The sequence below is a fragment of the Pogona vitticeps genome, chromosome 2, assembly GCF_051106095.1.
Source record: "Pogona vitticeps strain Pit_001003342236 chromosome 2, PviZW2.1, whole genome shotgun sequence".
NCBI lineage: Eukaryota > Metazoa > Chordata > Lepidosauria > Squamata > Agamidae > Pogona > Pogona vitticeps.
This window is the reverse complement of record NC_135784.1, coordinates 17,173,170-17,200,230: the sequence shown is the minus strand read 5'-3', so window position 1 is coordinate 17,200,230 and position 27,061 is coordinate 17,173,170. Positions and strand designations below refer to the sequence as shown.

Sequence of the window (27,061 nt, the reverse complement as noted above, 5' to 3'; positions counted from 1 at the left end):
TTTCAAATCTTTCTTGCAACAGCTCTTTCGGATTTTGCAAGAGGTTCAGTTCTTTAATCAGTTCCCCATCCCAGCTGCCCGACAGAAAGGGAACAGAGAGGACGCCGAGGGCAGGAAGCCATTTCTGAGGGGTCTCCCAGGAGGGTCCTGCTTTTTTGGTCTTTTTCCCTCCCTTTTCCATATTTTGCAGGGCTGGCCCTCCCTCTAGGAAAAAAACAACTAAGTTCTCCAGCCTTTCTTTTCCTGTTGGGGGGTCATAGCTGTCTCCCCCTTTCCCTGATTTAGACATTATATAAAATTTCTGGAAATTTCAAGACTTACAAAAAAAAAAAGCCTGCAGAAACCGGCCTCTGTCCTATGGACAGCCGGAGGAAGGGAAGCGGCTCAACCCCTCACCCTCTCTTGGGGGGGGGGGCTTGGCGGGGATCCTCCTCTCGAGGAGGCGCCTCCCTTCCCTCCCTCGGCCGGGCTGGGTTGGGGGGCAGAGAGAGAGAGAGAGTTTGGGGTCCCCCCACCCCAAGGGGGCTCCTCTGCCAACCTCTCCGGAGGGGGCTCGGCTTCACCCCCCCGAAAAGGGCCAGGCAGGGAGCTCAGCTCGCCCGGGAAGGGAAACGCCGCCCAGCCGCCTCGGGAAGGAGCTCAAGCCCCCGTTTCTCTCCGGAGATTGAAAAACAACGAACAGGAAGTGGGGGTTTCTTTTGGGAGAGGACACTTCCTCTGGAGGAGTCTCTCTGCTTCCCCTCTAGGAAGACGAACTCACTGACTTTAACCCTTAGAGAACAAGAACAACAGGCACGCCCCCTTTCTGCCTCTCCCGGAACACGACCAAGGGAACATCCTTCCCAAAAGCATTCATTCAGTTTTGCTTCTCTAGATTTACACCAATTCTCACCTTTACCCCTTCAATCACTGTTTCCAAGACAATATGTGCGTGAAATATTTATTTATTTATTTATTTAATATAATAAATAAACAGAAATATATAAAAAACAGAATTATAAACAAAAAAGATTTCTGTGTTTTGAAATATGTTAAAATTCATTTAATATTCTAGGCAATACAGTCCTTACCATAAAGTTTTAATCTTATTTACTTTTCCTTACAGATGAAGTAGATGAAGTTCTGTATTTCTTCCGATGCCGGGAAAAGCGGAAGACATTCAGTTATATGGAGTCCCAAAAAGGGACAATATTTAGCAAGAGCTGATTGAGGCTAGTAGTAAAAGGCAGGGATGGAAACTCCAGTCGAGCGACTTCAATAAATGATAAAAGAAACGAAGTCGGAGTTAAGTCACACTGGTGACAACTTGTTTTTGCCCAATATTTCAGGCTCGACTCGGAACCCACCCCTCCCTTTTTTGGGGAGAAAAAGCTTGTTTTTAATAGGGACTCAAGACTTGAGGCTTGGTAACACAGATTTTCATTCCTGTGTGGATTCTCTCATTCCACGTAATATCTGACTCAGAAATAATAACAAAAAACTCTTGATCTTGCATTTATATGACCTGTCTCTTGTGTCCCTGAAGTTGTCAATTCTGAGCAAAATGTTTCCTGTATTCCTAGCATTTCTATGATTTCTGTCTAATGTGGACACTGTGGTGCAAGGGAAGTTGTGTACTCCAAGTAAAGCATTTCCCACACTCCTGACACTTGTATGGTTTCTCTCCAGTGTGGACTCTCTGGTGAGTCAAAAGGTTTCCATTGTTGACAAAACATTTCCCACCCTCTTGTCATTTGTATGGTTTCTCTCCAGTGTGGATTCTCTGGTGTCCGAGAAGGTGTGAAATCTGGGCAAAGTATTTCCCACATTCTTTTCATTTGTATGGCTTCTCTCTAGTGTGGACTCTGGTGTGTCGCGAGATTTGAATTCTGATTAAAAGATTTCCCACACTTCCGGCATTTGTATGGTTTCTCGTCAGAGTGGGCTTTTTGGTGTGTCCTAATGTGTGAAATCTCAACTAAACCTTTCTCACAATCTTCGCATTTGTGTGGTTTTTCGTCTGTGTAGACTCTCTGGGGTGTTAGAGGACTTGAAGGTTGAGCAAAACATTTCCCACACTCTTTACATTTGAATATTTTGGGTTCTGTGTGGATTCTCAGGTGTGCAAGAAAGCTTGACTTGAGTAAAATATTTCCCACAGTCCTGGCATTTATATGCTTTGTCTTCTATGTGGACTCTCTGGTGTCTCAGGAGGTTTGAATTGCAATTAAAAGATTTTCCACACTCCTGGCATTCGTAAAGTTTCTCTTCTGTGTGGACACTTTGATGTAGAAGTAGGGCTGAAATGTATGTGAAACATTTTCCACATTCCTGGCATTTGTACGGTTTCTTTTTTTTTTTAAACATTTTATTAGTTTTCCAGTCTATCTACATTGTTTTGTGCTTGTCAGACATCATGTTGCATATTTGCTTACAATTATTGTTTTTTACATCTCAATATCTTCCTGTTTGTCCCCCCCAATTCCAAACATCTTTCAAGCATTCAAACCATTCACATACAGATTTTAGTACACAATATGACCACTATCATAATATTACTCTCATATTATATAAAATTCTTCTAATCATTCTTCTATTAACAGTCTTCTAGTAACATTTTTATTAAAGGTGGTTCCAGATCCATAACGCAGCTTTATATCTAATTTAGTTTACCTAAAATAAAAAATCACCATATTAGATCTTTACTCTAATTAGGTCTCCCTTATTTCAATTTAATTCTCCTTTTTAATATACAGAATATACCCTTTCACAAATCCAAATAGTAAATATAAACCTGTTTTCAATATTAAGAGGCCCTTCCTTGTTTCCCCTTTTTTCATCTTTCTAGGTAATTCCCTCTCTAATTTCTTTCTCATTTAATATTACTGTGTTTCAAGCTTTCTGTCATTCCCCATGTCCTCTGAAACCATTTTATAGGTCTGATCTATGCCCACCAACTCTCTATGCACCCAGTCCATCCTCAGTGAGTCCTCCAGGTATCTTGTGATTAATTTTGCTATCTTCTTTTCCTTATCCCCCCCAGCACTCCTCCCTGATCCAAGACCGGTGCCTCTCTTGGAGCAATTTTCTCGAGCTGCTGTTTTCATTGGGATGCCTCATCTGAAATATTTCCATCTTCCTTGCCGCTCCCTGCTGCCTGCAGACCACAATCCATGTGATGTTGATTAGCTATTTTTGCTTCTTCAAAGTGAGATTTCATGGTGTGCAATATTTTTTCAAGTGCCAGTCTTACTCCATTCCAGAATACTTCTTGTTGCGCCATTGCAATATTGTATCCGCAGCTGATGGCCTTAAAAGTCCACTTTAGGGTTAATTTCCCAGCCAAGCTCAGAGGAAGTCAAAAGGGAATAACAGCCAAATAATCAAGGTCACAGGCTTCTGGGCTCCACGCCAAGAGATTCCAAGTAGTCAAAATAAATTCAGGTTATCGAATATAGGAAAGTTTCTCAAGCTTCACACCGAACTGTAATGTTCTCAAAGTATATTTTAAAGTTATTTCCTTTCCATCAGCTATCCCTCTCACCAGATTTTTTGCCGCTTTTTAGTTTCTGAGGAACAGCATTTCTTTTTTCCATATGTAGGAATTTTCAGGGGTATAAGCAATTAGTTATAAAAGTCTCACCGGATGGTAAACAACGATGTCAAAAGGCCGATTCTTGCTTCTTTGGCCGGCTGCCAGCGACGTGGAAGCTCGCCGAGGCTGCTTCTTTCTGCCTGTTTGTTGATTAGGGGGTTTCCTGGATCGAATGGGGTGGCCGCCGCCCCCCCCGTGATCAACAGGCTTCCCCCCCCAGTTCACCACCCCTCCAGGGCGGTTCCGACACCCTACGGTGTCCCGAACAAGGTCAGGATTCAGCCCAGGGGACAGAGCTCTGTCCTCCTGCTGCTGTCTCATCGCGACGTCAAGCCGGAAGTCGCATTGGTACGGTTTCTGTCGTGTGTGGACTCTCTGGTGTGTCAGGAGGTTTAAATTGTGATTAAAAGATTTCCTACACACCTGGCATTTATAAGGTTTCTCTGTGTGGACTCTCTGGTGTGTCAAAAGGTGTGAACTGCGTTTAAAAGATTTTCCACATTCCTGACATTTGTATGGTTTTTCTTCCGTGTGGACACTCTGGTGCGCAAGAAGAGTTGAATTGTAAGTAAAATATTTTCCACATTTCTGGCATTTGTATGGTTTTTCTCCAGCGTGGAGTCTCTGGTGAGTCAAAAGGTTTGCATTGTTAGCAAAACATTTTCCACACTCTTGGCATTTGTATGGTTTCTCTCCAGTGTGGACTCTCCGTTGTGCAAGAAGAGTTGGAGTGTAAGTAAAACATTTTCCACATTCCGGGCATTTGGAGGGTCTCTCTCCTGTGTGGTTTCGCTGGTGCAGCTGAAGGAAGAACTTCCTAGCAAAACATTTCTCACATTCCTGACATTTGTATTTTTTCCCTTCTCTGGTGCTTTTCTGGTGGCTTGTGAAATTGCGGTTCTCTGTCCTTGCCTTTTCCAGATGCTTCATTTTTGAAATACATGTTTGCAGTGTGGATTGTCTCATGATGTGTAAGAGCCATCCTTTCTGCAAAATATTTCCCACTAATATTGCATTTATAGGGTTGTTCCCTGTCAGAACTTTCCTGATCCGTTGGAGAAACAAGAAGCATAGAAAAGTGAAACAAAACATCCTCTGGAAGGGGGAAAAGGTCTCTGCATAAACCAGAAAGGGCCACAAAGGGGAACAAAGTATGCAAAAAAGGAGAAATACTGTCATTTTCCTCCTTCACACCTTTTGATCTTCGGATATGCAGAGGAAGGCATTTTTTCCCCCGGAAACCTTCTAGAGCTTTTTCACTTGCTGAGTGAAGCAACTTACAACTTAATACCGTGTTCCCGTGTTAATGAAACACGGCCATTTTGCATTTGTCTGCATCCTCATCTGAATGTGGGGACACGTATCACTATACCAGTTGAGTATTTCTACTGCAGTGTTTGAGGAAATGGAAAAGCTTACCCTGGAATGAAATCTTTAGTCTTTAAATTGTTATGTTCCTTTCCCCCCACAAAGAGGTAGGTTAAAGAGTTGGACCTTTGACTTGAAAACTCATTCCTGTTTTTTGGTTGGATACGAAACCTAATTCTTAAAAAATAAAACCAGATTGAACTAACTGCAGTGTGTTCCTCATGCAGTGTGGTGCCCCATTCTCCACAACAGGAGGTGAAAATAAGCCAACAACATGAGGTGCAATTATATACCAACCCACATCCACAAAAATGCAGCCATTAAAGAAATAGGAAATGCTAAATTTATGAACGAGACAGTTACGATAATAAACAAATCTTCAGAAGGATATCAAAACCTGCGCTATGCCTTCTGTATGACCACCCCTGGCCTTTTTCGGGTTGGAAACAGACTCAGGCCCAAAGACTCGCCACAGGTTGCGCCACTTGAACAGGGCTCCTTTTATACTCTGTGATTTCAGTTCCGAGATCCTTCCCTTTTCCAAAATGCTCACAATACCGCCTTAAAGGCTTTCTCCACAGCCTCTCACATTAGATTGGCAGTTGGGAGACCCTAGAGTTCAAGGCAAGGAGGACCATCCCGGGAGGCAGAGGGCGAAGAACTGTTGTGTGAGTACAACTCTGAAAGAGGGAGGGCCAGCTGACGACTGGATTTCTTTAGAAAAAGGATTCTGCAAAAGGATTTCCCTTTCAAGGGGTGCCCATTCAACTTCCATGAATTAAACCATGCTTGCTGATTATATCAGGCCAAAACAACAAAAGCAGAAATTGCTTTTCCATTAAAAATAACCAGGATAAGTCAGGAGGCACACTTTATTATGACCAGCTATTCACCATCCTCTAATGATTTACAATGTACAGAAAGAGGAAAATAAGAAAATAGGGAAATTTCATTATGTCATGAAGTGACAGTGGAAAAAAGTCACCAGCATCTTGTTTTCTCTAAAACTCCATTGACAAAACAATTGGTGGGCTTTAAACTTTACAGCAGGAAGGGTCTCCATGCTATAAAAGTTAGTCTTAGCCATTAAAAGGAAAGTGGACTGGAATGAATTTTCTCATGAATTGGGATAGAGATGAAATAAAACTAAGTAGTCAAAACTCATCAATGACTTCACCAACAACGGCAATAATTCTCGTGTGTAGGCTTCCCTCTGTGATGTAAACTGGAAGTGAAACATTTTCCACAACCCTGGCATTTGTTTGGTTTCATTCCTGTGTGGATTCTCTCATGCCACATATTATCTGACTCAGAAATAATAACAAAAAACTCTCCATCTTGCATTTATATGACCTGTATCCTGTGTCCCAGAAGGTGTAAATTCTGAGCAAAATGTTTCCTGTACTCCTCGTATTTCTATGATTTCTCTCTAATGTGGACATTGTGGTACACGTGACGTTGTGTACTCCGAGTAAAAGGAAAACATTTCCCACACTCATGACACTTGTATGGTTTCTCTCCAGTGTGGACTCTCCGGTGTCTCAGAAGGTGTGAACTCTGGGCAAAGCATTTTCCATGTTCTTTGCATCTGTATGGCTTTTCACCTCATTATATCACGCCAAAACAACAAAAGCAGAAATAGATTTTTCATTCAGACTAACCAGGATAAGTCAGTAGGCACACTTTATTATGACCAGCTCTCCACCATCCTCTACCATGATGTACACTGTACAGAAAGCGGAAAATAAGAAAATGGTGAAATTTATTATGCCATGAAGTGACCCTGGAAAAAAATAACAAGCATCTCGTTTTCTCTCAAACTCCATTAACAAAACAACAACTGGCGGGCTTTAAATTTTACAGTTGGAAGGGTCTCCATGTTGTAAAAGTTAGTCTTAGCCACTAAAAGGAAAGTGGAATGGAGTTAATTTTTTCATGAATTGGGGTAAAGGTAAAGGTTCCCCTTGACATTTAGTCCAGTCGTGTCCGACTCTAGGGCGTGGTGCTCATCCCCGTTTTCAAGCCACAGAGCCAGCGTTTGTCCGTAGACAGTTTCCGTGGTCACGTGGTCAGCGCGACTAGACACAGAACACCATTACCTTCCCATCATGGTGGTACCTGTTTATCTACTTGCATTTGCATGCTTTCGAACTGCTACTTTAACAGGAGTTGGGACAAGCGACAGGAGCTGTGTGGATTTGATCTTACAATGGCTGGTCTTCTGACCTTGCAGCCCAGAGGCTTCTGCGGTTTAACCCGTATTGCCACCATGTCCCATGAATTGGGGTAGAGATTAAATAAAACTCCTCAATGTTTTCACCAACAACTGCATTAATTCTCCTGTGTAGGCTTCCCTTGTCTACACTCCGTGATGAAAATTGGAACTCAAACATTTCCCACATCCCTGGCATTTGTTTGGTTTCTTTCCTGTGTGGCTTCTCTCATTCCTCATGATATTCAACTCAGAAATTTTTTTTAAAAATCCCTGCCTTCCATTTATTTAACCTATTTCTTTTGTGCCAGAAGGTGTAAATTCTGAGAAAAATGTATCCTGTACTCCTGGCATTTATATGATTTCTCGCTAATGTGGACTCGCTGGTGCCTGAGAAGGGGTGAACTCTGAGTAAAACATTTTCCACACTCATGACACTTGCATGGTTTCTCTCCAGTGTGGACTCTCTGGTGTCTCACGAGGCTTGAATTGCGATTAAAAGATTTTCCACATTCCTGGCATTTGTATAGTTTCTCTCCAGTGTGAACTCTTTGGTGTCTTAGAAGGTCTGAATTGTGGGCAAAACATTTCCTGCACTCCCGGCATTTGTATGGTTTGCCTCCTGTATGGACTCTCCAGTGAGTCAGATTGTCCACGTTCCTGGCATTTGTATGTTTTTTTTTTCCGTGTGGACACTCTGATGAGTCAGAAGGTTTGCATTTTTTGCAAAACATTTTCCACACTCTTCGCATTTCTACGGTTTCTCTCCAGTGTGGACTCTCTGGTGTGTCAGGAGGTTTGAATTGCGATTAAAAGATTTCCCACATTTCTGGCATTTGTATGGTTTCTCTCCAGTGTGGACTTTTTGGTGTCTGAGAAGGTGGGAACTCTGGGCAAAGCATTTCCCACATTCTTTGCATTTGTACGGCTTCTCTCCTGTGTGGACTCTCTGGTGTGTCACAAGGCTTGAATTGCGATTAAAAGATTTCCCACATTTCTGGCATTTGTATGGTTTCTCTCCAGTGTGGACTCTTTGGTGTCCGAGAAAATGTGAACTCTGGGCAAAGCATTTCCCACACTGTTGGCATTTGTATGGCTTCTCTCCAGTGTGGACTCTCTGGTGTCTCACGAGGGTTGAATTGCGATTAAAAGATTTCCCACACTCTTGGCATTTGTATGGCTTCTCTCCAGTGTGGACTCTCTGGTGTCTCACAAGGGTTGAATTGCGATTAAAAGATTTCCCACACTTCTGGCATTTGTATGGTTTCTCTCCAGTGTGGACTCTTTGGTGTCGGAAAAGGTGGGAACTATGGGCAAAGCATTTCCCACATTCTTTGCATTTGTACGACTTCTCTCCTGTGTGGACTCTCTGGTGTGTCACAAGGCTTGAATTGCAATTAAAAGATTTCCCACATTTCTGGCATTTGTATGGTTTCTCTCCAGTGTGAACTCTTTGGTGTCCGAAAAGGTGGGAACTATGGGCAAAGCATTTCCCACACTGTTGGCATTTGTATGGCTTCTCTCCTGTGTGGACTCTCTGGTGTCTCACGAGGGTTGAATTGCGATTAAAAGATTTCCCACACTTCTGGCATTTGTATGGTTTCTCTCCAGTGTGGACTCTTTGGTGTCCGAAAAGGTGGGAACTATGGGCAAAGCATTTCCCACATTCTTTGCATTTGTATGGCTTCTCTCCTGTGTGGACTCTCTGGTGTCTCACGAGGGTTGAATTGCGATTAAAAGATTTCCCACACTTCTGGCATTTGTATGGTTTCTCTCCAGTGTGGGCTATCTGGTGTCTTAGAAGGTCTGAATTGCGGGCAAAATTGTGTACCCTCTGGTGTCTCAGAAGGTGTGTACTGTGTTTAAAAGATTTTCCACATTCCTGACATTTGTATGGTTTCTCTCCAGTGTGGACTATGTGGTGTGTCAGGAGGTTTGAATTATGATTAAAAGATTTTCCATACTTCTGGTATTTGTATGGCTTCTCTCCAGTGTGGACTCTGTGGTGTTTAAAAAGTTCTGAATTCTGAGCAAAACATTTCCCACACTCTCGGCATTTGTACGGTTTCTCACCTGTGTGGACTCTCTGGTGTCTGAGAAGGTCTGAATTTTGGGCAAAGCATTTCCCAAATTCTTTGCATTTGTATGGTTTCTCTCCAGTGTGGATTCTCCGCAGTTGCGACTTCCGGTTTGTTAGCCAGGCTGGCTTTGACTGATGGGAGATGGAGTTCAACCACTTACCAGAATATCCCGGCTCGCTCTTAACATTTCCCAAGCGGTCGGATGACTTGTGGTCTTGCTGTGGCTCAGAAATGCGATTTAGTTCATGGTCAGTGCAGATAATATCAGGCATGGAAGGAGAGTCCACGATCCTCCAGTTGTCTTCCATGACTTTCCTGTGGAGGGCCCTTTGGTCAGGATCCATCAGCGCCCACTCCTCCTGGGTGAAACACACAGCCACTTCTCCAAAGGTCACTGGACACTGGATGGAAGGGAAAAAATAGCATATGCTTCTCACAGAAATACATACAAACATGAGCCAAATGATTAAATAAAATGAGGTGCTCTCAGATCCCTGTACCTGTATGAACCAGTCTGCGAATATGGATGAATACGTTTTTCAATTTTCATTTCTACTACAGTTGTGCCCCGCATAGCGATGTTAATCTGTTCCAGGATTAACGTTGCTATCCGGAAACATCGCTAAACGAACAAAAAAATACCCATAGGAACGCCTTAAACCCTGTTTAATGCCTTCCCATGGGGCAAAACCTCACCATTCAGCAAAGATCCTCCATGGCGGCAGCCATTTTCGGTGCCTCTTAAGCGAGGAATCCGTCCAGAAAACAGCGGTCGGCCATTTTGAAACCGCCGACCAGCTGTTAAAAAAGCATTGCTTTTCCATGATCAGTTCCCCAAGCAGGAAACCGATCACGGCAAAGCACCATCAGCCAGCCAGCCCAGGACACACCGGGCGTCCTTTAGCGGCGGGTGAATGAGGGCTCGGGAGGAGGGCCGCCAGAACACCCGGGCCTTGCCCTGCCTCCCGGCTCTCCCCGAGCCACCCCCTCACCCCCGTCTCCGAAGCCCCCACCGGTCCATAGGGAACATCGCAATGCGATCGCAAAATCTTCTCTCACCTCTTCTGCTTTCACTCCATCATCAGGAAGAAGGGATGGCTCCGTACACACTTCCAGAGCCACTTCAACCCCTGCAAGAGATAGAAGTGAGGTGGAGAATCAGCTGCATGCAGCACGTCTTCGACAACAGGATTAAAATCCTAAGATCAAAGTGACATCCCAACCAAAGGCACAGGACGGCCCTTGTAAGACCGTGTGGTTTAGTGGGTCAGGTGTTGGACTGGAACTTGGGAGATGCCGTTTCTAGTCTCCACTGAGCCATGAAAGTCACAAGGTGGCTTCTAAAGTTATACTTCCTAAGCCTGACCCACCAAGACAGGATGTTCTAGCAGAAGCAGAGGGATTCCACAAAAGATGTGCAAGATCTTGAACACACTCACAGGTATGAGAAGGAGAAACTCTAAATGTCAGCAAATTATGCTGCTTAAAGCACTCTCTTGGCAATTTAATTCTGCAGGCTTCACATTGCCCACCTCTCAGGGAGTTGGACATTCCGTTTACCAACCTTGGAAGGATGGAAGGCTGAGTTCGTCTGGAGTTGGCTACTTAAGCCTGTCAGCTCAAACGCAGATCATCAGCAGAGTTTTGACTGCAGAACTGCAGATTAATCACTGCACCACGAAGTCAAGATTTATCCTATTCTTGTTCTGCATTTTAAATGTTCCAATGTCATTTAAGTGAAACACATCTCTTCTTATTCTCCATTCTAGCCATATATCAAGAGGCTGTTTTTACCTACCAATTCTTCAACTGCTGACCTTTGAAACACATTTTGTATATGAAGAAAAGTGTGGTGGTTAACGCTTTCCTCCCACTCTCAGAACCCAAGAAAACATAAATGCAACCATGGATCTCTTGAACCTTTCTGAAAAGGAGATCAAGTTGAAAAACAGCTGGCCTGCCAGCTCCAGACCTTACCCAGCAAGGCGGCCCCTCCATCCCTTGCTCTCTTCTCCAGGGGAGCCTCTTCTTCTGCAGGGAAATCCGGCTGAACGTCCAGAGACAGATCTTTGTCCTCAAAGAGAAAGAGAAGTCTAAGAAAAAGAATGAAAGAAAGAGGCAAAAATCTGCATTCATGGGTTTGGAACAGAGGCCGCATTGGGCCACTGCAACCGTCCCCACCTTACATTTCGCTTTGTGGGTTGGGAGTGTGACAGGGACACCTGGGCCATCCGTCCTCCCCGTGGACCTGATGGAGACTCAAGCATGTTGACAGAGTAGCAGTAGTACAGGTATACACCAGGGGGCGATAACCAAAAGAATCTTCCCTGAGATGATGAAGATGCCAAGCACCAGAGTAGGGTTGATAGCAGATATTGTATTATTTACAGAATATACCGGCATATTTACAGCTAAGTTCTCAGTTCCACAGTAATGCACAACAGTTTCCACAGAGTTTACTGCATATATCAGTCAATGTCCAGTAAATAAGTTCAGTAGTTGTATACCATATGTTCCATCCAAGTTGCCAGATACCAAGCACGTAGACACGGCTTCCTCCAGGATTCTCAGGCACAGGAACAGGACAACTCTTCTCCACGAACACACCAACAGTATCACCAACAACAACCCACAACAACCCACAGATTGTGTGTGTTTGTGCTGCTAGTTTTATCCCAGTATTGTCCAATCCTATGATTGCACTCACAGCTGTAACAATCATCTCAGTTGTATATATTCAAGATTTCCTTCACTTTACAATACTGATCCTGACAATACTTAATTTAACAATTCTATCTAGGTTTAGCCCAAACCCGTCACATGTGTGCATGTCCCTGTGTGCGTGTGTGCGTGTGTGTGTGTGTGTGTGTGTGTGTGTGTGTAGGCTGGAACCACGTTGTGGGACCCTGGATTAAAGGAGGAGAAGGAATGAAGGAATGAGATGACTCATTATCCTCAGGATTTGGAGGTTTTGTCAGAAGAGCAAGCCCCCATATTTTGTGCCCTGGTAAAAAAAGGCAATTTGCTGACCACCTACTACCCCGATTCCAGGGTACATTGCCAGGAGGAGGTGACAAAAGAATGAGGATGTGAGAGGGGCCCATAGATCTTTGGCCTGTAAGGATCAATGACCCCCATGGAGACCACAGAGGCCAGCCAGGCACCCGGGCCCTATGCCAATCCAAACGGAGGAGCTGCAGGAGGAATAAGAAATGCCTGTGGTGGAGGCAGTAAGGACTTCCAGGGAGAAAGGAGCCTGTGAGTGCCCACCAGGACAGGGTCTCCCTAAAGGGAGGGAACTGGCTGGAGTCAGTGCTGAAGAGAAAAGCCCAGCCACAGAGGATGGAGGGTTCTTGCCAAAGGAAGGAAACTCAGGTTCAGACAAAGACTGAACTGGGCAGGGAGCTAGCGAAGCCAACTCTGTTTCCTGGCGGACGGCTGGGATGGAGTGTATCCAACACCCAACCAATTTTTGTGCCCTCTTTTCTTCCATTCATTAAATCAAGAAGAGACCTCATGGAACCAGAGACTCAGGAGCCCCTTTCCTACCAAGAAGGCTCTCTCCTGCATTGGAGCAGCAGCAGTCACAATAAAACATGTCTCCTTTGGAAACAAATCAAGGTGAATGATCCTAATGAGTTTTGCCATCAACAGAAATAGAATTTACCATATTTTTCTGTTTATAAGAACCCCCAAAGTATAAAACGACCCCCACTTTTCTGACTCCATATTAGAAAGTTTGCTCCCGGCTTTCCCCGCCACTTCCTAAGCCTGAGGCTTAAAAAAGGAGGGGGAATGAAGCGATCAAAGCTTGGCAGGATCTGTTTGACCTCTTCCCCTGTCTACCTGTTTTTATTCTCTCCTCAGTTTACTTGGTACGTCTAATTTCAATAGAATGGCAACTAACTTGGCCATGGATGCAGGCGTTATAAGAGCACCTGGGGGCTCAGAGAAAATGCTCTCTCACCTTCTGCTCTTCCTGCCTCTTCTCCTCGGCCTGACTCAAGAGGAAGCCTTCGGCCAGGGCCACCGCCTGGGAACTGCTCTCCGCTCCACATTCCCTCACCCAGGTGGACATCTCTGGGGGAAGGATGGCCAGAAACTGCTCCAGGATCACCAGGTCCAGGATCTGAGCTTTTGTGTGACTTTCTGGCTTCAGCCACCGACAGCTGAGACGGTGGAGTTGGCTGCAAGCTTCTCGGGGCCCTTCTGCTTCCTCATAAGAAAACCGCCTGAAGGCCTGGCAATGTATATCTGAGCCGGCATCTTCATACAGCAAACTGTGCAACTTTCTTCCCTGGATTTCCTCACTGCTTCGCCTCCTGATGGCAGGGAAGCCAACTGAACCTTGCTCGTCCATCTTCTCAGGCCCCACTCTCACTCTGCAAAACCAGTACTTTTCTCTGTGAATAATTCATTAAAGAATATTATTAGTAATTATTCTACCATGGTATATCACATCCATGAAGACCACCTCTCGTCCCTGAAGGAAATGCATGAAAAAGCCAAGGATAAAATGGAAGTTAGGACTTTGAGCGTCTTTCTTCCACTGAGAGTTACACCCCACTTCTTTCTACTTCACCAATAATCAGAAGATTGAGCATCTGCCCCCTCCCACTTGAATAGTCTCTCTTTCTACTCACATCAGGATCTTTTGTAAACCACCCAGAGAGTATTTCAAACACTCTGGGGTGGAATAAAAGCAGCACCCTTTGCTTTGGCCTTCTCCATGATTCCTTTTGTAGCAAGGCTTTTTTTAATACCAAAAAACCATAAGATTTGTGTTTGTGAAGGCTTTCCCTTAAGTAAAATCATTTTTGACATTTATTGGTCAATCCATTAAGGATCCTTAATGGAAACCAGATAATTCATAAATGCTACTACACATCCCTGTAAATGCCTAGCTGATTCTTTTTCAAATGTTTTCAAGTCTGTTTTGCAACACCTTTTTCGGATTTTGGAAGAGGTTCAGTTCTTTAATCAGTTCCCCATCCCAGCTGCCCAACGCAAAGGACAGGAAGCCATTTCTGAAGTGTCTCCCAGGGGGGGTCCTGCTTTTTTTGGTCTTTCTTACTCCCTTTTCCGTATTTTGCAGGGCTGGCCATCCCTGTTGGAAAAAACAACTCAGTCCTCCAGCCCTTCTTTTCCTGTTGGGGGTCCCCGCTGTCTCCCCCTTTCCCTGATTTAGAGATTATATAATATTTCCGGAAATCTTGCAGCCATAACAAGAGACTTTAAAAAAAAACCCTGGAGAAACCGGCCTCTGTCCTATGAACAGCCGGAGGAAGAAAAGCGGCTCAACCTCTCACCCTCTCTTGGGGGGCCTTGGCGGGGATCCTCCTCTCGAGGAGGCGCCTCCCTCCCTCCCTCCCTCGGCCGGGATGGGTTAGGGGGCAGAGAGAGTTTGGGGTCCCCCCACCCCAAGGGGGCTCCTCTGCCACCCTCTCCGGAGGGGGCTCGGCTTCACCCCCGAAAAGGCCAGGCAGGGAGCTCAGCTCGCCCGGGAAGGGAAACGCCGCCCAGCCGCCCCTCGAAGGAGCTCAAGCCCCCGTTTCTCTCCGGAGGCTGAAAAACGACGAACAGGAAGGGGGGGGGTTCTTTTGGCTGAGGACAACATCCTCTGGAGGACTCGCCGCTTCCCCTCTAGGAAGCCCCACTCACTGCCTTTAACCCTTAGAGAACAGGGACAACACGCACGCCCCCTTTCTGCCTCTCCCGCAACAGGACCAAGGGAACATCCTTCCCAACAGCATTCATTCAGTTTTGCTCCTCTGGATTTGCACCAATTCTCTCCTTTACCTCTTTCATCACTCTTTCCAAGACCCAGCAGCAACATGTGCGGGAAATAACAGACTTATAAACGAAGAAAGAATTCTGTGTATTCACGAAGGCTTTCACGGCCGGAATCTAATGATTGTTGTGGGTTTTTGGGGTCTTTGGCCGTGTTCTGGAGGTTGTTCTTCCTGATGTTTCACCAGTCTCTGTGGCCGGCACTCTTCAGAGGACAACACTCTTCAGAGGACAGCACAGAGTCCTCTGAAGATGCCGACCACAGAGACTGGTGAAACATCAGGAAGAACAACCTTCAGAACACGGCCAAAGAGCCCGAAAAACCCACAACCACCAAAGAATTCTGTATTTTAAAAAAAATGTTAAGTATAAAATCATTCAATATTCTACGCAATGCAGTTCTGACGGTAAAGTTTTCACCTTATTTACGTTTCCTTTAAGATGAAGTACATGAAGTCTGCTTCTATACTTCTTCCAATGCCAGGAAAAGAGGAAGACATACTCTCAGTTATATGGAGTCCGAAAAGGAAGGGCCAATCTTTATTTAGCAAGAGGTGATTGAGGCTGGTAATAAAACGCAGGGATGGGAATTTAAATCAGAGCGACTTCAGTAAATGCTAAAAGCAACAAAGTCGGAGTTAAGTCACACTGCTGACTTGACTCATGTTTTTTTTCCCCCCAGTGATTCAGACTCAACTCAGAATGCACTCCTCCTTTTTGGGGATGGAAAAACCTTGTTTTTAATAGGCACTGAAGACTTCGGGCTTGGTGACAAAGACTCAAATTTGGAAGTCGGGGCCAAACACTTCCCAACATCCCTGAGAAAAGACGGCTCTGGAGGTCATTAAATCATAGGATCACTGTTAAGTCAGAAGTGATGTGACAGAACAAAACATCACCTATATTTGTGCTCAAGGTGTCTTAGAAAGTTTTAAAAAGAAGAAAAACAGATAAAAAGAAATTTAAATTAACAAAACAATTGATACAAACCTGCCTTGCCATCAATCCATTCATACTAAGCTATTATAATGAAACCATTATAACAGCAAAAGATGCAGATACGAGAATGGAAAAAAAACAGCATAGTCGGTGAAAGATGTGCCAACGGAAAATGTAGGTAAAGGTAAAGGTTCCGCTTGACAATTTGTCCAGTTGTGTCCGACTCTAGGGCGCGGTGCTCATCCCCGTTTCCAAGCTGTAGAGCCAGCGTTTGTCCGAAAACAAACTCTACACGGAACGCTGTTACCTTACCACCAATTTATCTACTTGCATTTGCATGCTTTCGGACGGCTAGGTTGGCGAGGAGCTGGGACAAGCGACAGGAGCTCACTGCGTCGCGTGGATTCGATCTTACGACTGCAGGTATTTCTGATTTTGCAGCACAGAGGCTTCTGCCCTCAACTCCCTCCTTAAAATCAGTCAAGAGTTGGCAGTGGCTTTTGCAACCTACAATCAACACACAGTCGGACCCTTTCCTGCATGACAGTTCTGAATCTGCTGGTATTTTTAACAGGACCTCTCCTGAAAAATCTTAACAGGCTCGTAAAAAGCCAGGCAGTCGATCCCTCAGGCAGGCAGTCCTCAGTCTGTGCAGGGGCTTCAAGAGTTAAAGCCAAGACCGTGAGATCAGCCTGCTTATGCAACAAGAAGCCAGAGCAGGTCCTTCTGGCTTGGGGATCCGGTGATCACAATATGGGGGGGGGGCAGTCAGCGGTCGCAGGTTGCGCCACTTGAACAGGACTGCTTTTTTACTCTGTGATTTCAGTTCCGAGATCCTTGCCTTTTGCAATAGGCTCGCAAGACTGGTTGAAAGACTATCTCCACGGCCTCTCACATTAGATTGTGCAGTTGGGAGACCCTAGAGTTCAAGGCATGGAGGACCATCCCAAGAGGCAGAGGGTGAAGAATTGCTGTGTGAGTACAACTCTGAAAGACGGAAGGACAGCTGACGACGGGATTTCTTTAGAAAAAGGTTTCTGCAAAAGGATTTCCTTTCAAGGGGTGCCCATTCAACTTCCTTTTAGTTGTCTACTTCCATGAATGAAACCGTGCTTGCTGATTATATCAGGCCAAAACAACAAAAGCAGAAATAGATTTTCCATTAAGAATAACCAGGATACGTCAGGAGGCACACTTTATTATGACCAGCTCTCCACCATCCTCTACCATGATTTACAATGTACAGAAAGAGGGAAAAAAATAGGGAAATTTCATTATGTCATGAAGTGAGTAGGTGGGGCTCGTCAGCCGTGGAAGGCAACCCATCTAGGAGAAGGAAAACTCCAAATTTAAACCGCTACTGCCTTGTGGCTATATCCACTTATTTAAAGGGCTTCAGGAGATAACCTCGAGGCAAAATCCGGAGCCGGAGTCCCGGAGGCATTTTCTTTCATTCTGCCAACTCCTGCGACGTTGCTGGAAGCAGTTGTATTGGCTCTTGCCTTTTCACTGGACCATTTCAGCGACATGGAGAGGGGTTATTTGCTGCTTGGGTAACAGCCTATCCTCCATATTATTTTACCCAGGCTTCGTGCTCTGGAGAGGACACTCCAGCTTCGCATACAGCGTCGAAACAACACGGGAAGTAGCAGTTACCGGTTATAAGTCTCTGCTCAATTGGCGTAGAGCAGGACGCCAGGGTCTACTTCTGACGGAGGGAGAGGTCATTGCACCTCACTAGGTAGATACCGCCCGCCTTAAGCTGGGCAGCCCCCAGCCAGTAAGGTGCTACCTCGCCACGGTCTGTTAACCTCACGGGGTGCGTGGGGTTTAGGGTGAAACCCGACAAGCAGATCGACAACCGTGCACCATGCAACAATCATAAGAAAACTTCTGCCCTAAAGCTGGGCACCTGGAATGTACGGACAATGACCCCTGGCTTTTCTGACTACGGCTTTCCTAACGACCTGCAAAAAATAGACGATGTGCGCAAGACAGCTGTCATTGACATGGAACTGAGTAGACTGCAGATGGACATTGTTGCCCTGCAAGAGACAAGACTGCCAGACTCGGGATCTGTCAAAGAAAAAAACTTCTCATTCTTCTGGCAGGGAAAACCATCGAATGAGACCAGGGAGTATGGTGTTGGCTTTGCAGTCAGAAACACCCTTCTGAGATGCATTGTTCCACCCATTGTGGGGAGTGAAAGAATCCTGTCTCTGCAGCTCCACTCATCAGCAGGACCAGTAACCCTCATTAGTGCATATGCACCAACACTGTCATCCACTACAGAAGTGAAAGACAAATTCTATGACGATCTGGCAGCTACTATCAAAAAAGTCCCTGAAAGAGAGTCACTGTTCATTCTTGGAGACTTTAATGCTAGAGTTGGTGCTGATCACAATTCTTGGCTCACTTGTCTAGGCCGTTTTGGCGTTGGAAAGATGAACGAAAATGGCCAACGCTTACTGGAGTTTTGCTGTTATTATGGTCTCTGTGTCAGCAACACATTTTTTAATACGAAGCTGCAACACAGAGTTTCCTGGAGACATCCAAGATCCAAGCATTGGCATCAGCTCGATTTGATCCTCACTAGACGTTCTAGCCTTCCTAGTGTTACGATCACACGCAGCTACCAGAGTGCTGATTGCGATACTGACCACTCCCTGGTGTGTAGTAGAGTAAAACTGCGAACAAAGAAATTGTATCACACGAAAAAGGAAGGAAGACCACGTATTGACATCAACAAGACTCGCGATCAAAGAAAAGTGAAGGAATTTGCCCAAGCACTCGAGGAAAGCCTTCTAGGTCCAGCTAATGTAAATGCACCTGAACGATGGGAACACTTCAAGAACACTGTCTACAACACCGCCTTGTCCACTTTTGGCAAGAAGACCAGACAGATGGCTGACTCGTTCGAAGCCCATTCGGACGAATTAATGCCAGCCATTGAGGATAAGAGAAGAGCTCTAACAGCATACAAAAGCTGTCCTAGCGAGTACAACCTGCAAGCTCTTCGAGCCGCTCGTAGCCAAGTCCAACAGGCTGCCAGGAGATGCTCCAATGACTATTGGCTTCAGCTCTACTCTCAGATACAGATAGCAGCGGACACAGGTAACATCAAAGGAATGTATGACGGTATCAAGCAGGCCTTAGGTCCATTACAGAAGAAATCTGCTCCCTTGAAGTCTGCTACAGGTGTGATCATCCAGGACCAAGCACAGCAGATGGAACGCTGGGTGCAGCACTACTCCGAGCTATATTCCAGAAAGAATGTAGTAACCGAAGAAGCATTAAATAACATTGAGTGCCTGCCTGTCTTGGAAGAGCTGGACAGTGAACCAACCCTAGCAGAAATAAATGCGGCCTTGGATTCCCTCACCTCCGGTAAGGCACCTGGAAGGGACAACATCCCTGTTGAAGTGCTGAAATGCGGTAAGGAGATCATCATCACCGAACTGTATGAAATCTTTTGTCTTTGCTGGAGGGAAGGTGGAGTACCACAGGACGTGAAGGATGCAAACATTGTCACATTGTACAAGAACAAAGGTGACAGGGGTGACTGCAATAACTACCGTGGTATCTCTCTTCTTAGCGTTGTAGGGAAGCTGCTTGCCCGTGTTGTGCTGAAGAGGCTCTGGGTGCTTGCAGACAGAGTCTATCCAGAATCACAGTGTGGATTTCGAGCTAATAGATCCACCACTGACATGGTATTCTCCCTCCGACAGTTGCAGGAGAAATGCAGGGAACAACAGCCACTCTTAGTGGCCTTCATAGACCTTACAAAAGCATTTGACTTGGTTAGCAGGGATGGCCTTTTTAAAATACTTCCCAAGATTGGATGTCCACCTCGTCTCCTTAACATCATCAGGTCCTTCCACGATGGAATGAAAGGCACTGTAGTTTTTGACGGCTCAACATCAGATCCCTTTGACATCCGAAGCGGAGTGAAACAGGGCTGTGTCCTCGCACCAACACTTTTTGGGATCTTTTTTGCTGTCACGCTGAAGCATGCCTTTGGAACTGCAACAGAAGGTGTCTATCTCCGGACTAGATCAGATGGAAAGCTCTTTAATCTCTCTAGATTGAGAGCGAAGACCAAAGTCCAACTGAAATGCATGCAGGACTTCCTCTTTGCAGACGATGCAGCCATTGTTGCCCACTCTGCTGAAGACCTCCAACAACTCATGAATCGTTTCAGCAAGGCCTGCCAAGACTTTGGACTAACAATCAGCCTGAAGAAAACACAAGTCATGGACCAGGGTGTGGACTCACCTCCCTCTATTACCATCTCCACACAAGAATTGGAGGTTGTTCATGACTTTGTGTACCTTGGCTCAACCATCTCTGACACCCTCTCTCTAGATGTCGAGCTGGATAAACGCATTGGGAAAGCAGCTACCATGTTCTCTAGACTCACAAAGAGTATGGCTCAATAAGAAACTGACAACACATACCAAGATCCAGGTCTATAGAGCCTGTGTCCTGAGCACACTCCTGTACTGCAGTGAGTCCTGGACACTTTGTGCCCGGCAGGAGAGGAAGCTGAACACCTTCCATATGCGTTGCCTCCAACGGATTTTTGGTATCACCTGGCAGGACAGAGTTCCAAATAGAGTAGTCCTAGAACGAGCTGGAATTTTCAGCATGCATACATTACTGAAACAGCGACGTCTACGCTGGCTTGGGCACGTTGTGAGAATGGCTGATGGTCGGATTCCAAAGGATCTCCTATATGGAGAATTAGTGCAGGGAAATCGCCCCAGAGGGAGACCACAGCTGCGATACAAGGATATCTGCAAGCGGGATCTGAAGGCCTTAGGAATAGACCTCAACAGATGGGAAACTCTGACATCTGATCGTTCAGCCTGGAGGCAGGCGGTAGATCACGGCCTCTCCCAATTTGAAGAGACCCTTGTCCAGCAGGCCGAGGCAAAGAGGAAGTCACAAAGGAAGCAAAACCAGGGAGCTGGACAGGGGACAGATTGGATTTGTCTTCAGTGTGGAAGAGATTGTAACTCTCGAATTGGCCTCCTCAGCCACACTAGACGCTGTTCCAAGTTCTCCATACAGAGCACGCTACCATAGTCTTTCGAGACTGAAGGATGCCTACTACATGAAGTCACCATGGAAAAAAAGTCACCAGCATCTTGTTTTCTCTCGAACTCCATTAACAAAACAACAACTGGTGGGCTTTAAACTTTACAGCTGGAAGGGTCTCCATGCGGTAAAAGTTAGTCTCAGCCACTAAAAGGAAAGTGGAATGGAGTTAATGTTTTCATGAATTGGGGTAAGGGTAAAGGTTCTCCTTGTCTTTTAGTCCAGTCGTGTCCGACTCTAGGGCATGGTGCTCATCCCCATTTCCAAGCCATAGAGCCAGCGTTTCTCCATAGACAGTTTCCGTGGTCACGTGGTAAGCGTGACTAGACACAGAACACCATTACCTTCCCACCATGGTGGTACCTATTTATCTACTTACATTTGCATGGTTTCAAACTGCTCCGTTAGCAGGAGTTGGGACAAGCGACGGGAGCTCCCTCCATTACGTGGATTCGATTTTACGACGGCTGGTCTTCTGACCTAGCAGCCCAGAGGCTTATGCGGTTTAACCCATAGCGCCACCATCGCCCATGAATTGAGATGAAATAAAGGTGAATAGTCGAAACTCATCTATGATTTCACCAACAACTGCATTAATTCTCCTATGTAGGTTTCCCTTGTCTACACTCTGATGAAAATTGAAACTCAAACATTTCCCACATCCCTGGGATTTGTTTGGTTTCTTTCTTCTGTGGATTCTCTCATTCCTCATGATATACAACTCAGAAAAAGTTTTAAAGAATCCCTGCCTTCCATTTATTTAACTTATTTCTTTTGTCCCAGAAGGTGTAAATTCTGAGCAAAATGTTTCCTGTACTCCTGGAATTTATATGATTTCTCACCAATGTGGACTCGCTGGTGCCTGAGAAGGTGTGAACTCCGAGTAAAACATTTCCCACACTCATGACACTTCTATGGTTTCTCTCCAGTGTGGACTCTCTGGTGTCTCAGAAGGTGTGAATTGCGATTAAAAGATTTCCCACACTTCTGGCATTTGTATGGTTTCTCTCCAGTGTGGACTCTCTGGTGTGTCAGGAGGTTTAAATTTTCAGCAAAGCATTTCCCACATTCTGTGCATTTGTATGGTTTCTCTCCAGTGTGGACTCTCTGGTGTCTCAGAAGGTCTGAGTTTTGGGCAAAACATTTCCTACACTTCTGGCATTTGTATGGTTTGCCTCCTGTATGGACTCTCCAGTGTCTCAGGAGGTTAGAATTGCAAATAAAAGATTTCCCACACTTCAGGCATTTGTATGGTTTCTCTCCAGTGTGGACGCTTTGGTGTCTGAGAAGGTGGGAACTCTGGGCAAAGCATTTCCCACATTCTTTGCATTTGTATGGCTTCTCTCCCGTGTGGACTCTCTGGTGTCTCAGAAGGTGTGAACTGCATTTAAAAGATTTTCTACATTCTTGGCATTTGTATGGTTTCTCTCCAGTGTGGATTCTCCGCAGTTGCGACTTCCAGTTTGTTAGCCAGGCTGGCTTTGACTGATCGGAGATGGAGTTCAACCACTTACCAGAATTCCCCCCCTCTCTCTTAACATTTCCCAAGCGGTTGGATGACTTGTGGTTTTGCTGTGGCTCAGAAATGCGATTTTGTTCATGGTCAGTGCAGATAATATCAGGCATGGAAGGGGAGGCCACGATCCTCCAGTTCTCTTCCATGACTTCCCTGTAGAGGGCCCTTTGGTCAGGATCCATCAGCGCCCACTCCTCCTGAGTGAAAAACACGGCCACCTCTTCAAAGGTCACTGGACACTGGATGGAAGGGGGAAAAAGCATTATCTTTCTCACAGAAATACATACAGATATGAGCTAAATGATTAAATAAGATGAGATGCTCTCAGATCGCTGTACGGTACCTGTATGAACCAGTCTATGAATACGGACGAATACGTTTTTCAATTTTCATTTCTACTACATTGGTGCCCTGCATAGCGACGTTAATCCATTCCAGGATTAACGCTGCTATCCGGAAACATCGCTAAACGGAACAAAAAACCCCATAGGAACGCGTTAAACCCTGTTTAATGCATTCCTATGGGGCAAAAACAAACCGTTCAGCTAATATCTTCCATAGGGGCGGCCATTTTCGGTGCCTCGCAAGCGAGGAATCCTTCCAGAATACAGCGGGCGGCCATTGTGAATCTGCCGATCAGCTGTTAAAAAAGCATTGCTTTGCCATGATCGGTTCCCCAAGCAGGGAACCGATCATGGCAAAGCATCGCCAGCCAGCCAGTCAGCCAGCCAGCGAGCCCGAGAGACACTGGGCGTCCTTGGGCGGTGGGCGAGCGAGGCCTCAGAGACAGCCGCCTGGGGCGGGAAGGGGCGGGCCATCCACCCGGCGCTCGCGTGCTCGCCAGCCAGCCAGCCCGGGAGACACCAGGCATCCTTGGGCGGCAGGCAAGTGAGGGCTCAGGAGGAGGGGCGCCGGAACTCCCAGGCCTTGCCCTGCCTCTCGGCTCTCCCTGAGCCACCCCCTCAATACCGTCTTCGAAGCCCCCACCGGTCAGCTGGAACATCGTAATGCGATCGCAAAATCCTCATCGTTAAACGGGGCGCCCGTTAAGCAAGGCACCACTGTACATTCAAATGCATTATTTCTCAACTTCTTCCCAGATAACACCTTAAAAAATCCATTAACATTTGCAACCCTTCCTCTAAAACATATTACAACGAAACACTCCACCATCCTTCCCAGAAAGGCAAGCTGGGGAAGAAACAGTCAGGCTGCTCCCGGCACGACCTCCTAGACATCCTTCTCTCACCTCTTCTGCTTTCGCTCCATCATCAGCGAGAAGGGATGGCTCCGCACCCACTGCCAGCGTCATTCCAACCGCTGCAAGAGATAGAAGTGAGGTGGAAAACCAGCTGCATGCAGCATGTCTTGGACAACAGGATTAGAATCCTAAGATCAAAGTGACATCCCAACCAAAGGCACAGGACGGCCCTTGTAAGACCGTGTGGTTTAGTGGGTCAGGTGTTGGACTGGAACTTGGGAGATGCCGTTCCTAGTCTCCACTGAGCCATGAAATTCACAAGGTGGCTTCTAAAGTTATACTTCCTAAGCCTGACCCACCAAGTCGGGATGTTCTAGCAGAAGCAGAGGGATTCCAGAAGAGATGTGCAAGATCTTGAACACACTGGAGGATATGAGAAGGAGAAACTCTAAATGTCAGCAAATTATGCTGCTTAAAGCACTCTCTTGGCAATTTAATTCTGCAGGCTTCACATTGCCCACCTCTCAGTGAGTTGGACATTCCATTTACCAACCTTGGAAGGACGGAAAGCTGAGTTCGTCTGGAGTTGGCTACTTAAGCCCGTCAGTTCAAACGCAGATCATGAGCAGAGTTTTGACTGCAGAACTGCAGATTAATCACTGTACCATGAAGTCAAGATCTATCTCTTCTTATTCCCCATTCTAGCCATATATCACGAGGCTGTTTTAACGTACCAGTTCTTCAACTGCTGATTCTGGAAACACTTTTTGTATATGGAGAAAGGTGTGGTGGTAACGCTTTCCCCCCACTTTCAAAACCCAAGGAAACATAAATACAACCATGGATCTCTTGAACCTTTCTGAAAAAGAGATCAGGTTGAAAAACAGCTGGCCTCCCAGCACCAGACCTTACCCGGCAAGGCGGCCCCTCCATCCCTTGCTCTGTTCTCCAGGGGAGCCTCTTCTTCTGCGGGGAAATCCGGCTGAACGTCCAGAGACAGATCTTTGACCTCAAAGAAAAACAGAAGTTTAAAAAGAAGAATGGGCAGACACGGCCACTGCAGCCGCCCCACCTTACATTTCATTTTGTGGGTTGGGAGGTGCAGAAAGAGAGATGGAGGTGCCAGGAAGAAGGAAGGGGAGGGGAAACAATTGCCCACCCTTGGCTGAGAGAGAGAGAGAGAGAGAGAGAGAGAGAGAGAGAGAGAGAGAGAGAGAGAGAGAGAGAGAGAGAGAGAGAAGGCTGAGACCACTTTGTGGGAGCCCAGATTAAAGGAGGAGGAGGGAGGAAGGAGAGAACTCATCATCCTCAGGATTTGGAAGATGCGTCTGAAGACAAAAGAGGGGCCCGTAGATCTTTGGCCTGTAAGGATCACACTGACCCCCATGGAGACTACAGAGGTCAGCCAGGTACCCGGGCCCTACACCGATCCAAACGGAGGAGCTGCAGGAGGAAGCCCGATAGGGAATGCCTGTGGTGGAGGCAGTAAGGACTTCCAGGGAGAAAGGAACCTGTGAGTGCCCACCAGGACAGGGTCTCCCTAAAGGGAGGGAACTGGCTGGAGTCAGTGCTCAAGACGAAAGCCCAGCCACAGACAAAGACAGAACTGGGCAGGGAGTTAGTGAAGCCAACTCTGCTTCCTGGCAGATGGTTCGGATGGAGTGTATCCGGCACCCAACCTATTTTTTACCCTCTTCCCTTATGTTCATAAAATCAAGAATAGACCCCATGGAACCAGAGACTCAGGAGCCCCTTTCCTACCGAGAAGGCTCTCTCCTGCATTGGAGCAGCAGCAGTCACATTTAAACATGTCTCCTTTGGAAACAAAACAAGGTGAATGATCCTAATGAGTTTTGCCGTCAACAGAAATACATTTTACCGTATTTTTCCGTTTATAAGAAACCCTGATGTATAAAACGACCCCCACTTTTCTGACTCCACCACTTCCTTAACCTGAGGCTGACAAAAGGAGGGGGAAAGAAGCGATCAAAACGTGTCAGGATCTGTTTGAGCTCTTCGCCCCTCCACTTGTTTATGTTCTCTCCTCAGTTTACTTCCATGTATAAGATGATCCTCAATTTTTAGTCTAAAGATTTTAGACAATAGTATCGTCTGCCAGATGGCAAAATACGGTATGTCTAATTTCAATGGAACAGCAACTAACTTGGCCATGGATGCAGCCTTTATAAGAATACACGGGAGCTGAGAAAATGCTGTCTCACCTTCTCCTCTTCCTGCCTCTTCTCCTCGGCCTGACTCAGGAGGAACCCTTCGGCCAGGGCCACCGCTTGGGAACTGCTCTCCGCTCCACATTCCCTCATCCAGCTGGACATCACCGGGGGAAGGATGGCCAGGAACTGCTCCAGGATCACCAGGTCTAGGATCTCAGCCTTGGTGTGCCTTTCTGGCTTCAGCCACCGACGGCAGAGGCGGTAGAGACGGCTGCAAGCTTCTCGGGGCCCTTCCGCTTCCTTGTAGGAAAACTGCCTGAAGCGCCGGCACTGTATGTCTGAGCCAACAACGTCCTCATTCAGAAAAGTGTTCATCTTCCTTCCCCAGAATTCGTCACTGCTTCGCCTCTTGATGGCAGGGAAGCTAACTGAACCTTGCTCGTCCATCTTCTCAGGCCCCACCCTCTCCGGAGGGGCTCGGCTTCACCCCCCGAAAGGGCCAGGCAGGGAGCTCAGCTCGCCCGGGAAGGGAAACGCCGCCCAGCCGCCCCTCGAAGGAGCTCAAGACCCCGTTTCTCTCCGGAGGCTGAAAAACGAGGCACTGGAAGTAAGGGGGGTTCTTTTGAGAGAGGACACTTCCTCTGGAGGACTCGCTGTTTCCCCTCTAGGAAGACCAACTCACTGCCTTTAACCCTTAGAGAACAGGGACAACAGGCACGCCCCCTTTCTGCCTCTCCCGCAACGCGACCAAGGGAACAGCCATCCCAAAAGCATTCATTCAGTTTCGCGCCTCTGGATTTGCACCAATTCTCACCTTACCTCTTTCATCACTGTTTCCAAGACCCAGCAGCAATATGTTCGTGAAATATAATACACAGACTTAGAAACGAAGAAAGAATTGGTTTTTTTTAAAATGTTAAAGTCATTCAATATTCTAAGCCCCTGGTTCCCAACCTTGGGTTACTCGGGAGTTTTGGATTGCAACTCCCAGAAGACTTCAGCACCAACTGTGCTGGCTGAGTAACAAATTGTTACTAAGCAATTGTTCTAAGCAATGCAAAGCAAAAGCAAAGAGTGCTGCTTATATACCGCCCCATAGTGGTCAAGCA

The 27,061-nt window shown here is 46.3% G+C and overlaps 4 protein-coding genes and 1 long non-coding RNA gene across 5 annotated transcripts in view; 1 reads left to right on the top strand and 4 right to left on the bottom strand.

The window, feature by feature from the left end:
* Positions 1–24,760, bottom strand: part of LOC144587467 (uncharacterized) — a 48,269-nt gene extending 23,509 nt beyond the window's left edge. Inside the window, 5 exon segments of the mRNA XM_078388203.1 lie at positions 10,295–10,365; positions 11,213–11,309; positions 13,203–13,638; positions 23,830–23,900; positions 24,694–24,760. Coding sequence (XP_078244329.1) covers positions 10,295–10,365; positions 11,213–11,309; positions 13,203–13,638; positions 23,830–23,852 — 627 coding nt within the window. The 5' untranslated portion in view covers positions 23,853–23,900; positions 24,694–24,760.
* The window catches only part of LOC110071413 (uncharacterized), a 34,017-nt gene extending 7,482 nt beyond the window's left edge, over positions 1–26,535 (bottom strand). The window contains 3 exon segments of the mRNA XM_078388083.1: positions 23,830–23,900; positions 24,694–24,790; positions 26,004–26,535. Coding sequence (XP_078244209.1) covers positions 23,830–23,900; positions 24,694–24,790; positions 26,004–26,399 — 564 coding nt within the window. The 5' untranslated portion in view covers positions 26,400–26,535.
* Positions 1–27,061, top strand: part of LOC144587482 (uncharacterized) — a 117,572-nt gene that overhangs the window by 87,054 nt on the left and 3,457 nt on the right. The gene's annotated exons all lie outside the window — the stretch shown is intronic.
* Positions 49–9,579, bottom strand: LOC140703962 (uncharacterized). The gene is given in 5 exon segments (XM_078386108.1): positions 49–4,434; positions 6,193–6,246; positions 6,409–6,530; positions 7,500–7,785; positions 7,851–9,579. Coding segments are annotated over 5 exon segments (3,018 nt in total). The 3' UTR covers positions 49–3,607.
* On the bottom strand, positions 17,147–22,843 carry LOC144587462 (uncharacterized). The gene has a single exon (XM_078388183.1). The coding sequence runs from the start codon at positions 22,841–22,843 to the stop codon at positions 21,977–21,979; it is 867 nt and encodes a 288-aa protein (XP_078244309.1). The 3' UTR covers positions 17,147–21,976.